The sequence below is a fragment of the Phycodurus eques genome, chromosome 1 (genome assembly GCF_024500275.1).
Source record: "Phycodurus eques isolate BA_2022a chromosome 1, UOR_Pequ_1.1, whole genome shotgun sequence".
NCBI classification, from domain to species: Eukaryota; Metazoa; Chordata; class Actinopteri; order Syngnathiformes; family Syngnathidae; genus Phycodurus; species Phycodurus eques.
In genome coordinates this window covers 31,532,468-31,545,223 of record NC_084525.1, presented here as the reverse complement: position 1 = coordinate 31,545,223, position 12,756 = coordinate 31,532,468, and the positions used below count along the sequence as shown (strand labels likewise).

General features: G+C 41.5%; 1 protein-coding gene across 3 annotated transcripts in view; it reads right to left on the bottom strand.

Annotated features, from left to right (window-relative positions):
* flna (filamin A, alpha (actin binding protein 280)) overlaps positions 1-12,756 on the bottom strand; it is a 61,610-nt gene that overhangs the window by 15,927 nt on the left and 32,927 nt on the right. For all 3 annotated transcript variants that reach the window (XM_061687635.1, XM_061687652.1, XM_061687644.1), the window contains exons 8-26: positions 11,621-11,783; positions 11,339-11,539; positions 9,150-9,287; positions 8,802-8,928; positions 8,578-8,714; positions 8,302-8,498; positions 8,043-8,156; positions 7,491-7,634; positions 7,276-7,399; positions 5,988-6,148; positions 5,782-5,872; positions 5,287-5,456; positions 2,572-2,689; positions 2,221-2,333; positions 1,988-2,137; positions 1,575-1,893; positions 543-716; positions 288-450; positions 29-189 (exon numbers count right to left, since the gene is read on the bottom strand). In XM_061687635.1, the coding sequence (XP_061543619.1) occupies positions 29-189; positions 288-450; positions 543-716; positions 1,575-1,893; positions 1,988-2,137; positions 2,221-2,333; positions 2,572-2,689; positions 5,287-5,456; positions 5,782-5,872; positions 5,988-6,148; positions 7,276-7,399; positions 7,491-7,634; positions 8,043-8,156; positions 8,302-8,498; positions 8,578-8,714; positions 8,802-8,928; positions 9,150-9,287; positions 11,339-11,539; positions 11,621-11,783 (2,965 nt within the window). The remainder of the gene's footprint in view (positions 1-28; positions 190-287; positions 451-542; positions 717-1,574; positions 1,894-1,987; positions 2,138-2,220; positions 2,334-2,571; positions 2,690-5,286; positions 5,457-5,781; positions 5,873-5,987; positions 6,149-7,275; positions 7,400-7,490; positions 7,635-8,042; positions 8,157-8,301; positions 8,499-8,577; positions 8,715-8,801; positions 8,929-9,149; positions 9,288-11,338; positions 11,540-11,620; positions 11,784-12,756) is intronic.

Genomic DNA, 12,756 nt, shown 5'->3' with positions numbered 1-12,756 from the left:
AGCTGTAGTTTTTTCACAAATTGAGTACCATTGATGGGTTGTCCTCCATAGGTTACGTTGAGGTTGTATGTGCCTGGCTCATAGGGGATGTACTCAACACTGCAACTACCGTCCTTGTTATCAGTGCAGGACATTTTGGCCTCCGACGGACCTTCCATCGCCAACCCAAGACCGCCAGTGCCTGCTCCCCTGTAAATAAGAAATATAAAAATGGGAAAATCCATCAATTCATTGAGCAGTGAATTTGCTGAAACAGCTTTGAATTAAAGGTTTCAAGTTCCATTTACCGTGTCTCCACTGTGAACTTGTTGGGCTTGTTGGTAGTGCCACTTTTCAGGCCAGGACCATGCACGCGTACTCTGGCCGGATCACAACCTTCAGTGACGGCAACACGGAATGGACTTTTTGGCACTGGGGTGCCATCATAGGAGACCTCCACATTGTGTGGACCTAAAGCATACACAGGAAACATATTTAAGCCTGTGTACCAGAAACAACAATGCACTCTCTCTAAACTGGGAGGACGGTATGTTGCTACTAACCCTCTTCGTAGGGCGTGTACTCTACATTATAGGTTCCATCTCCAAGGTCGGTGATCAGGCTATCAGTACGGCTTCCCGATGGGTTGCTGATTAGCGTTTTGATGTGGTCACCTCCCGAAAGTGTAAGAGCTCGAGCATCCACCGTGAAATCTGTGGTGGCTTCACGGAATACACCTAAAAAAAATGAAAGTCAACTTCATGTGCTGCAAATTTTAACAGGTTCTAATGTAATGTCATCGTGCCCTAATGATACCCCACTGAATCAATATAATTTTGTTAAAGGTTGGACAACGCCACTGAAACCAGTGCTTGACAGTCCGTCTGTGACTCATTTGTGACCTCCACCACAGAGGTACACCTGCTTTTTGATGTCTATTAACTGGGAAGTCAGTAGCTAGAGCGAGAAGAGTTCTGAAAAAACCATGATGTACTGTCTATTTCCTTGTTAAGTTATTCACCCCAAACTCAACCAAATGACTCAGCATGCCAAATCTACAAGATGGTAGTTCGTGGTTACTATTGATTTAAAAAAGGGGTTCAGGGAAAAAAAGTTTATTTAGATTACATCACTGGAGAGGAAACCCCCCACCCATGTAGGAATTGTCTTAAAAATGATTTTAAAAATTCATTTTTACTAAATTTAGTTTTCTCCTACCAAACAATTGAGAATTTCAGCATAGCAAACCTGCCATAAAAATAAATAAATAAAAGTAGCATTGTGGAAGTAATTTTACTTGTATTATACTGTCCAAGTCGCCAGCTTTTTTGCTTGGACAGGGACCAAGTTCATTATGTTTATTTAAAAAAAAAAGTCTTTTTTTTTTTTTTTTTTTTTTAAAAGAGTAAAATTTGTGGCTATATGCAAAGGAACACTTACGTAGATTAAAAACAATCTAAGGTATTGAAACTCAATGTAAATCAAACATTCATGTCTATTATCCTTGCCAATGAATACTGAATAGTACATGAACCAGAAAAACATCTGGGGACAAATTTAAGGTTATAACCCTTCTATTCTCCAAATTGTTTCACCTTTGCCTTCCACTCCTGGTCCAAACACACGGATTCCACTGGCATCGATTGCTGGCTCCACTGTGAGCCGAGCTGGGAAGTTGGGCACATCCTGGCCACCGTAGCGGATTGTCAGAGTGTACGAGCCAGGATAAAGGGGAATGTAGGTGATTGTGTACGTGCCATCCCCATTATCCTGGATATGAACTTCAGCCTCTGTACCACCATCGGAAATGATCTCTATGGTCAGTTCAGCTGGGCCAGCATTGGTACAGTCTACAATGAACTCCCCAGTTTCCCCAACCTTGGCACGCTCCAAGCCTGGGCCAGAACAGCGGACCTGACAGGAGATTATGAAATGCATTAACAACTAAGGCCTGCATTTCTAGAATTTAAATCATGAAAACTGTGCACATGCAGTCTTTCACAATTACCTTGGAGGGGTCTGTGGCAGGATAAGCTATAGGTGTGAAAGGAGAGCCAGGGATCTGGATTCCATCGTAAGTCAGTTCAACCTGGTATGGCCCCGCTTCCCGTGGGATGAACTTCACGTGACTGGTTTCTGGACTCAGCCCAGGCTCAACCTTAAAAGATGATTTGATACGTCAACATTTGTATTCTGTATGCAACAAGTTGTAAAAATTACTTTGGACATAATGTACTCCACCTTGCTGGCAACAGGCTTTCCTGAGGGGGCTGTCACTTTGGCTGCCACTTTGCCTTGACCTCCAGCACCCTTTGATTTCACAATCACTTCCTGGTCCTTGCCTACAGACATCTCTACAGTAAACACACAAGCACAGTAATGTAGAGTTGGGGGGGGGGAGAAAAAAATAAATAAAATAAATAAAAATAAATAAAAAAAACAGCTTGGGGTAAAACTGAAACAACAAGTTGATCAGGTTGCAGCATGTATCTAAATGTGCATGAACACCAGTTTTAAATGAAAAAGCGTCAGCGTGTAGAAACAACATTGAACTATTAACTATGGTTTAAAACAGGAATGATGAGCACGTACTGTCCCCCAGGCCTGTGATGTTGATTTTGCTGAGGTCTAGTGAGGGCGCCACAGCCACATTAAAGGGGCTCTTGGGTATATGATCTCCACCATAAGTCACAGCAAGCCCTAGAGGACCCTGATGTCAGGAAGGAATTGAGATTCAAGGTGTCACGGTCAATGTCAATGACAAGCTTGTGACATAAAACAACAACTCCATTGCGTTAGAGAACCTTAGAGTCAACAGTTAAGTGCAATGGTGAGTGTGGAAAGGAAGTGAAGAAACTGATCCAAGCAGGTTAGGATGGGTGGAGAAAAGTGTTAGATGTGTTAAGTGATGGAAGAGTCTGTGCTATAATGTAGTATGATTGAAATTAGCTCAGAGGGACAGCCAAGGTTAGATGCTTTAGAGACAAAGAGCGACCAGACTTCCATGGTTTGGACACGTTCAGGTGAGTGAGTGAGGATATTGGTGGAAGGATGAGGATGGAGCTGCCAGGCAAAAGAGGTACAGGAAGCCCTAAGAAAAGGTTGTATGTAGTGAGTGAAGCCATGAGGCCAGATTGTATTAGAAAGGAGGATGCAGAAGATAGATTGCACTGATAGAAAAAGATTACACACTGTGGCCAACTCCTAATGCGACAAGCCGAAAAGGGGGGGGGGAAGAAAGAAAAAAAAAAAATCGTGTCGGTTCGTACAATCATGAGCACTTTGATACAATTACACTGAACAAAAATATAAACGCAACAATTTTGTTCTTGCTCCCATTTTTTGTGAGCCGGACTCCAACATTAAAACTTTTTCTAAATACACAAAAGGCCATTTCCTTCAAATATTGTTCAGGCAGTATCTAGTCTGACCAACATTTGCCTCACGCAGTGCAACACATCTCTGTTGCATAGAGTTGATCAAGTTGTTGATTGTGGCCTGTGGAATGTTGGTCCACTTCTCTTTAATGGCTGTGCGAAGTTGCTGGATATTGGCAGGAACTGGAACACGCTGTCGTATACGCCGATCCAGAGCATCCCAATCATGCTCAATGAGTGACAATGAATGACATGTCCGGGGAGTATGGTAGCCATGCAAGAACTGGGATGTTTTCAGCTTCCAGGAATTGTGTACAGATCCTTGCAACACGGGGCAGTGCATTATCATGTTGCAACATGAGGTGATGGTCATGGATGAATGGCACAACAATGGGCCTCAGGAACCCGTCACGGTATCTCTGTGCAAAAAAATGCCATCAATAAAATGCACCCGTATTTGCTGCCCATTACGTACGCCTGCCAATACCATAACCCCACCATCACCATGGGCCACTCGATCCACAACGTTGACAATCAGCAAACCACTCATCCACACGGCACCACACACGCTGTCTGCCATCTGCCCTGAACAGTGAAAACCGGGATTCATCCCTGAAGAGAACACCTCTCCAACATGCAAGACGCCATCGAATATGAGCATTTGCCCACTCAAGTCAGTTACGACGACAAACTGCAGTCAGGTCAAGACCCCGATGAGGACGACGAGCATGCAGATGAGCTTCGCTGAAACGGTTTCTGACAGTTTGCGCAGAAATTCTTTGGTTATGCAAACCGACTGTTGCAGCAGCTGTCCGGGTGGCTGGTCTCAGACAATCTTGGAGGTGAACATGCTGGATGTGGAGGTCCTGGGCTGGTGTGGTTGCACGTGGTCTGCAGTTGTGAGGCCAGTTGGATGTACTGCCAAATTGTCTGAAACACCTTTGGAGACTGCTTATGGTAGAGAAATGAACATTCAATGGCAACAGCTCTGGTGGCCATTCCTGCAGTCAGCATCCCAATTGCACACTCCCTCAGAACTTGCGACATCTGTGGCATTGTGCTGTGAGATAAAACTGCACATTTCAGAGTGGCCTTTTATTGTGGCCAGCCTAAGGCACACCTGTGCAATAATCATGCGGTCTAATCAGCATATTGATATGCCAGACCTGTGAGGTGGGATGGATTATCGACAAAGGAGAAATGCTCACGAACAGATTTGTGAACAATATTTAAGGGAAATGGACTTTTGTGTATGTAGAAAAGGTTTTAGATCTTTGAGTCCAGCTCACAAAAAAATGGGAGCAAAAACAAAAGTGTTGAGTTTATATTTTTTGTTCAGTATATTTGCACTTATGGGGTAACAAAAGTTTATAGCTACTGTACATGCTTAACATACATACTCAAAGGCTTGGCTAAATTGTGTTTGGCGTCGCGTCTTCTGCATGCGGCACACACTAATTGACAAGTATAATTCAGGGGCTTGGTGATGAAGTGCTGCCTCCATGAGTGAGAATACAATTCATGCTAAACAGTTTTCACTCACTTTTTTTTTTTTTTTTTTTTTTATAAAGTCTGGGCTCAACAAAGAGCCAACCTGTCGCTCTGTGCCTAGTTGTCAGGGTAATAACTGTTCTTGCGTTGGCACATTCCACAGTATAGGTGGGCATGGTATGCAGTGGCTCATTTGAATAAGAACAGTTCCCTCCAAAATCGAGTGATTTCAACCAGTGTGTTACAAGTCGATGTTAAGTGCTCTCTAATTATTTTTTTCTGTATTTTTGACCAAAGCATGTCAGGGAAACACCTGAGAACAGCGCTAAACTATTAAAAACATAACCTCTAACTAGTGGCTGGACTTTGCTGTTGCTGGAGAATTATGAATTCATCTTCTGTTTAACATTCTGGTTCTGTCTACATGTTAGGGCCTTACCTGCTGTACAGGAGTGTATTTCACAGTGTGTGTGTTGTCATGGTTGTTAATGATTTCAAAGTCCTTAACAGCCTCTGCTTTGATGGGGCCGACAAAGCTGCTGTCCAGGTTTGCTTTTCCCGCTCCTTTAGTGGTCACGGTGAAATGAGTGGGCTTGTTTAATTCAACACCTAGCAAAGACAGCAGAAGGTTAATTGGACTAGGCATGTTTTTATTGCATTTACGGCACTTAATTTCTTTCTGGCCTTCAAACAAAAATTATATTTTGAGAAAGAATGAACAATGGTAAAATATTGCACACAAAAAATAAATAATCTGCAATATAGCAGGACTGTAGTGTGAACTGCAGTATAGCGGGGATAATTACACTAGTGTGTAGAAAACTTTTAATCCAAAAAATTATTTTTTAGCCATGAAAGCTTGCGTGCATTAATAGTGTATAAAAATAACTAAGTAATACAGAAATAGAAAATTGGAATGAAATTGTACCCTTACCACTGCGGCTGAGTCCTGGGCCTTCTGCCTTTACTTTACTGGCATCATGAGCAGGATCCACCTTGATCCTGATTGGTGTCATTGGAATAGCCTGAAAAGTACAAACATGAAACGGAATATGGTCTAAAGACAACTTCTCACTTACTGACAGTATATATATGCAACTTTCATGACAGAAAGAAAATATATTATATACTGTAACTCACTTGGTCAGCAAACAGAACCATGATGGTGTAGCTGCCTGCTCCAGGTGGTGTGTATTTGACAGTGAATGTATCATTGTCGTTCCTAATAATATCAAAGTCTATGTCAGCTTCTGCAGGCCCCACAACACCAGGGGCGCACTTGATTCCAATGCTGATGTCACCTTTGAATAACAGAAAAGCAAAATCACGATACACTCGTGTTTGCATAACTAATAATGCGATGGTACCGTAATTACGTGTGTATAATGCGCATTTTTTACCCCCAAAAAATTGTCAAAAGACAATAGTGTGCATTACACATGGGTATAGGGGCAAATGAAAAAGACTTCCACATTTTTTCAATGTATGCCGCCATCGAGAGGTTATGAAAAAGCTGTACAATTTCATTCCACTATGACAGCGCCCCCTAGACGTTATGAAAAAGTTGTACACTTTCATTCGAGTACGCCACCTAGAGGTTATGAAAAAGGTGTAGACTACACTTTCAATCCAATATGACAGGGGTACACATGACTGCATATATGTTCAATTGTGCTCATAAGTTTACGTAGCCAGGGAGAATTTGTGAAATAGTTTTGTTTTTAATACAACTGAAGACTGAACAACAACCATTAATTTCTATATGGTTATGTTTTGTTTAATGATAATGCTTTTCTGAAATGCTTGACAGTTTAATTTGAATACCATTAAAATAAAATTACATGCGTTTCGCCTGGTCCTTCATGTTTTCTTAAAAGAACTGTACACATCTTACAAATCCTGCCTGGGCAATCAAACATATGAGCACAACTCTGTGTTTTCTCATTTACGAAATAAAGGTAGGGCTGTGAATTTCAAAATAAGAGCAAGTAAATAAAAAAGTATTGTGTGTTCAAATAAGGTCTTTAACATCAGAATAATTATTTGAAAAAAAACTAACAAAATGCAGATAATACTTCATGTTTTGATCACATAGGTAGAAGCAAAATCATGCATTTCACATGGGTAGAAGGGTTTTCCAGAATTTTGAGGTCAACTTTGGGGGTGTGCATTATACAAGAAATTACGGTATATAATTACAGGGTCCAGCAATACACGAAGCCTAGTAACACCATTTTAGAGAAAAATTAACGTGCGAAAACAGAACCCTTTAACAAGGAGTAGTTACATCAGATGTATGCATTTAAAGGTCAGAAAATTATGAAAAGTGGAATGCGTAATGTTTCAACTTTTGCTACAGTTACAAAGTTAGAGTTACAAAATGTCTTGATTTAATCTTGTGGAAGGAAACAACTTATCCCATATTTACCTTGACCGGCCTCGGCACAGTCAACCGTGAAATATGTTGGCTCAAAGGCCTTGAGACCTGTCTTGGCCACTCCAGGTCCTGATACCTTCACCTTGTTTGGATGGCAGCCTGCACCAACGTTCATCTGTGGGGCAATGCAAAAGAGAGCACTCTGACAAAATGTCATTTGAAGAAAAATCTGTGTCAACTTTGATTAAACTACAGAGTGTACATACCCTGAAAGGGCTGTCAGGAATGTTGACTCCTCCCCAGGAGACCATGACTGTGTGTTTCAAAGGTCTGCGCGGTGTGTAAGCACAGGTGTATGTGCCATTGCCATTGTCTTTAACCTGCACATCCAAAGGAGTGCCTTCCCCATCCTGTAGAGTTCAGAACAACCAAGGTGTAACAGGCTATGCCTCAGAGAAATCAAACATAAAAAAAAAAGAGCACATCTCGTTTTAGCTTAGAAGCTAGTGTGCAATTGCACATAAGGGAACCAGAGCAGAGAACAGCCCCTGTAAATGGAAGACAAACTTTTTTTTTTTTTTTTTTAAGCCTTGTTGGGTGCTGTGCAGTTAATAATGTGGGGTGGGAAAGTAAATTTGAAAAGCAGTCAATGGTTTAACTTTTGCCCTGTAGGTGGCAGTAATATTTATTAAAGTGGTTAACAACTGTCAAGAGTTAAATTTTAACCTTATTTTTAAAAAAATAAAAATAAAAATAAATTAATTTGAATTAAAGTTGTATAATACACATTTACAATTGTTTGTATATGACAGCTTTACCTGGGCAACAATCTTCAGTGGAGCTTTTCCACCTTGCTTTGCATCCACTGTAAACTCAGTGGCCTTGCCAACAGCCAAACCACTGCTTTGAAGACCTGGACCATATGCCTTAACCTGGAAAAATAACACCGACTCGTTAGGAAGAAGGTTACATCTATGAAGTGAATTACAGTCCTGTCTAAAAGCTTAGGCCACCATTAAATGTGTTATGTTAGCAACACCATGACAGTTTGTTGCAGTCACCGTAGCTGTTGCTTACCTTGTCAGGATAGAAGTCTTTGGCAGGTGGGTTGACAATCTCAGCCATGAAGGGGGAGTGCTGAATGTCCTCACTGTTGCAGAGCACATGTACTGCATACTCACCAGGCTCTGTAGGCCAGTAGCGCACATCACAAGAACCGTCACCCTTGTCATCACATTCAATCTTGGCCTGAGATGGACCTTCCACAGAGAAACCTGAAGAGAGCAATGCGAGCTTAGCAAAGCAACCAGGATGTAAGCAACAGTGAAGATTTAAAGACCTACAAAAACATACCCAAAGTGCCAACATTTTCTCCAACAGCCTCCACTACAAAGTCAGCAGATTTGCCAATGACACCGCCCTCTAGGCCCGGACCCCAGGCCCTCACTTTCTGCTGCCCAGCCTCAGGTCCAACCTTGACTTCAATGGGACTAAAGAGTACAAATGGTCTTACTACAGTACTTGTTCCTCAATCCAATAACGTCAGTGGGAGCACATTTTTCAGTGCAAGTTTCTACCTGCGAGGTATGTGCTGTCCTCCCCAGGTGATGGTGATGCTATATGTGCCATTTGTAGTGGGGTAGTACTCAAATCCGTACACACCATCTCCCAAATCTTTCCTCTTGCAAGGCTCCTCAAGGCCCTCTGTAAATAGGGAGCCACATAAGTACCACTTTGTCTGGTCATAAATGTTAAAAGCCAATGAAACACGAGCCACTTGAAAAGGATCCTACTTAATTAAAATGTTTTAAACAATAGTTTAATTGTAAATCAATTTTAGCAGTTTGCAGCTTGGGCATCATGGCAAAAACCCACCGTGATGATAAACAATGGCTACATTTAAAACAAACAAGAAAAAAACTCACTGGGCCCCTTGATGGTGACTTTGAGCTCTCCAGTCCCAGCTCCTTTGGTGTAAACCTTGAAGTCTGCAGTCTCCTTTACCCTTAAACCCTTTGGCTGTAGCCCACGACCCTTTGCTTTGCATAGGCTGGGGTTGCATGCTACATACACACACACACACACACACACACACACACACACACACACACGCAGTGAGAGATGGTTCTCTGTGTTCTGTCAAAGTATGACAACACATCAGATCAAGGAGTTTGTGTGTGTGGTCCCTTTGAAGCAATCATTGAATAGCAGATATAAAAATATCAACTGAATACGTGTACCGATAGCCTATGATATTTGACCTCAGCAGTCAGGCTCTTGCTTTGACAAGGAAATAAAAATCACTAAAACTGAGAATCAACAAGTACAAATCTTGTATTAGACAAACCAAAGTAAATTATGTTTTGCTGGCAAGAACCATGTACCTACCAATCTGGCCTTCAAGCTACCATGGCCATCTTGGGTCCCATATCCGTTGGGATTTGTTGAGCTAACGTAGACAATCACTGGGGGTTTGAAGGAGTAAATAGTGGCTGGTGGAACACCGAAATTCACTAAGCACTCATTTGACCAGTGAGGTCAGCTAGCTCTGTCGTTGTGCTCTGGATAGCTTGGATATATAATAGGGTTCTGGGCTTTGCAGATGAGGATTAAAAAACAAATGCTTAACATTTGAAGGTCAGGTGACAACAGTGCCTTGCAAAAGTGCTTAAATGCCTTTTGTTGCCCTACAATTCAGTGGGGTCAGCCTTAATGGTATTTCCTTCACATTGAATTGCTACTGGAGAGCATCTGGTACTTTTGAACAGTGCCTTCTCTCTCTCTCTCTCTCTCTCTCTCTCTCTCTCTCTCTCTCCCTCTCTCTCTCCCCCCCACTATCTTAAGTGAGCTGTTAACATGCATAAAATGAAATGGACCTTTACCACTAAGCAGGAAACGGCATCAAATCGCCTCGTATAATATAATGCCCGTCACAGTTGGATGGCTTTCCGACGATAAGGGAAAACTCTACAGGAAAAGCGATTAGCTGTATGATAATGGGCAAGCTATGGCGTTCTAGTGGGAATATACAGTAAATAGACTGTCAAAAATGCTTCATACAAAATACGTTTTTAAATATACCACATGAACCTATACTTCAGTTTTTTTGCACTGTTAGCAAAGTAAAATTGCGTCATAATGGCAATTTTGGAGTATAATTAATTATTGACAGAAGACATTTTTAACCCAGAAAAATCTGTCAAATATTTTTTTGTAACTTGAAATAAGTGATTGAAAGAGATTAGAGGGTGGGGAAACCGACTGTAACCGTGACTAATGTCATTATGTAATCTGCTGACAGACTTATTGAGCTGGAACAAATAAGATTCAAACTGTTTAATGGAGAAAGGTCTACTCGCGACATGACAAAACGTCAGTTGCAAAGCAGCATGTAGGGAGAAGAGCATTTCCTCATGGAGGTGTGGAATTTTACCCCACTAGGTTACAAACAGAGAGCTTATAGGCAAATCGCATACACGCAAGTCCACAGATGCAATAATGACAAGACATGCAATTTTACAAAAACAGTCAAAATTATGGGCATACAGCTCAAACACACATGCATGCAACCACACATTAAAAATGATTGCATATTGCTATCTTTGTAAGGACATTCAGTGGCATAACCCATTTATAGCCCTGTACAATAATTTTATTAAATTTATTTAAACACTTGATATAACTTTCACCAAAAACTACAAAAATCCTCAAACAGTTGTTTGAAGGCATCTTCTGAGACTGAACACACTCGCAAAAAAGCTTCTTACTATAATGGTTTTAAACTATGCCGCTTACGAAGATAGCGATACAAGAACACGCAGGCACAGACACATTTGGGTACCCAAAAGAGATCCCAGGAAACAGGAAATAACAGCAGAAGGAAGAGGCAGCTCCCAAGAGAGGCCAGATGCCACCAGGCCTCTATCAGAGGAGGCCAGGGAGGATCCGGCACAGAGGCAGGAGGAGACACCAAAGCATTAGAAACAAAGAAAACTGATTGTGACGACAAACATGTAATCACTAATGATGTTACAGTAACATTGACAATAGGATATCAGGGACAACTGGTGTGACTCGGATTGTCAATGCATAAGATTCTCTTGAGGCATCATACCTTCGTCGATGTCCACTATGAAGGGACTTTTGCTGATCTGACCACCAGCAAAGGTGACATATATTGTGTGTTGGCCCTCCTGGGTTGGTTTGTAGGTGCAACGGTAGCTACTGTTGCCCTTGTCCTCTATGTTGCAAGTTACAGTGTTCTTCTTCCCTGCAGGATCCATGATCACAACCTCCACCTCACCAACACCAGCACCTGCGCAACAGGAGGGATATGAGGAAGACAAACCAGGAAAAAGTGCACCTCTTTCACCTGATACTTAATCCACGTAATTACCCGCTGTGTAGGTGTCAAAGTAAGTGCTCTTGTTAGCAATGTTCCCTGTGGGTTCTAAGCCGGGTCCCTGGGCAGTCGCCTTGCTGGAGTCTCCCTGGGCCATGCCAATCTCTACCTCAAAAGGGCTCTTGGAGATGTGTTGGCCTGCAAACAACACCGTCACCTACAAATTGCCAAAGAAAACAGAAAATATATCAGAATAATCAGCAATTAACACTAAGGAATGCTTTCAGATAAAATGTCAACTTCAGGATTAACATTAAAATTCCTTAATTCTACTTATTAGATGAATTATCCCACTAAATTATTGGAACAGTGAAGCCAACAACTTAATTTTGGTATGGACTGAAAACGTTTGAGTTCAAAAGATGGTTCAACTACTCCCCCCGACCCTCATGTATACAAATATGGTTTGGATGCACAACTTGGAAGATATTTGTAAGGGAGGACCAAATGTTTAGGTGACCAAAAGTATTGGAGGAGATGGATTTAAAAGATTACAGGAACCAAATTTGATAGCTAGTGTGCATTCTTTTGTTATGCAGCATCTTTCACCTGTTTGTTTTCGGGGGTTACTCTCCAGCCTTCAAAATTCATGCTCTACAAGATTTAAGTCAGGAGATTGACTTGGCCAGTCTAAAACTTCCACCTATTTTCCCTGTTAAAAGCTCTTTTTTTTTTTGGCAGTGTGTTGAGTCTTGCTCCATGATGAAGCCCCAGTAAGTTTGGTTGCATCTTTTTTCGAATTGGCAGACCGAATATTTCCGTAGAGTTCAGAGTTAATTTTGCTGCTGCATCATCATTAGCAAGCCTGTACAAGGAGCCATCCAAGCCCAAGCCATGGACAATACCTCCAGAGTTTTACAGATGAGTCATTATGTTTGGCATCATGAGCACACCCTCTCTTTCTGACTTCACTTATCACTCTGGTAAAAGTTATAATCATTGTCTCAACTCAAAACTTTGTCCCAAACTTTGAGGCTTTTGTCTGCTTTTTTTTTTTTTTTTTGCGTAGAGGGTTGAAAAAAAACCCCAAAAAAAAACATTTGTCTTCTGACAAATGTTTGTCTTCCGAGTAGAAAAGTAGAAAAAAGTACATCGTGATACTTTCATTCCTGCGATCTGGAGATTGCTAA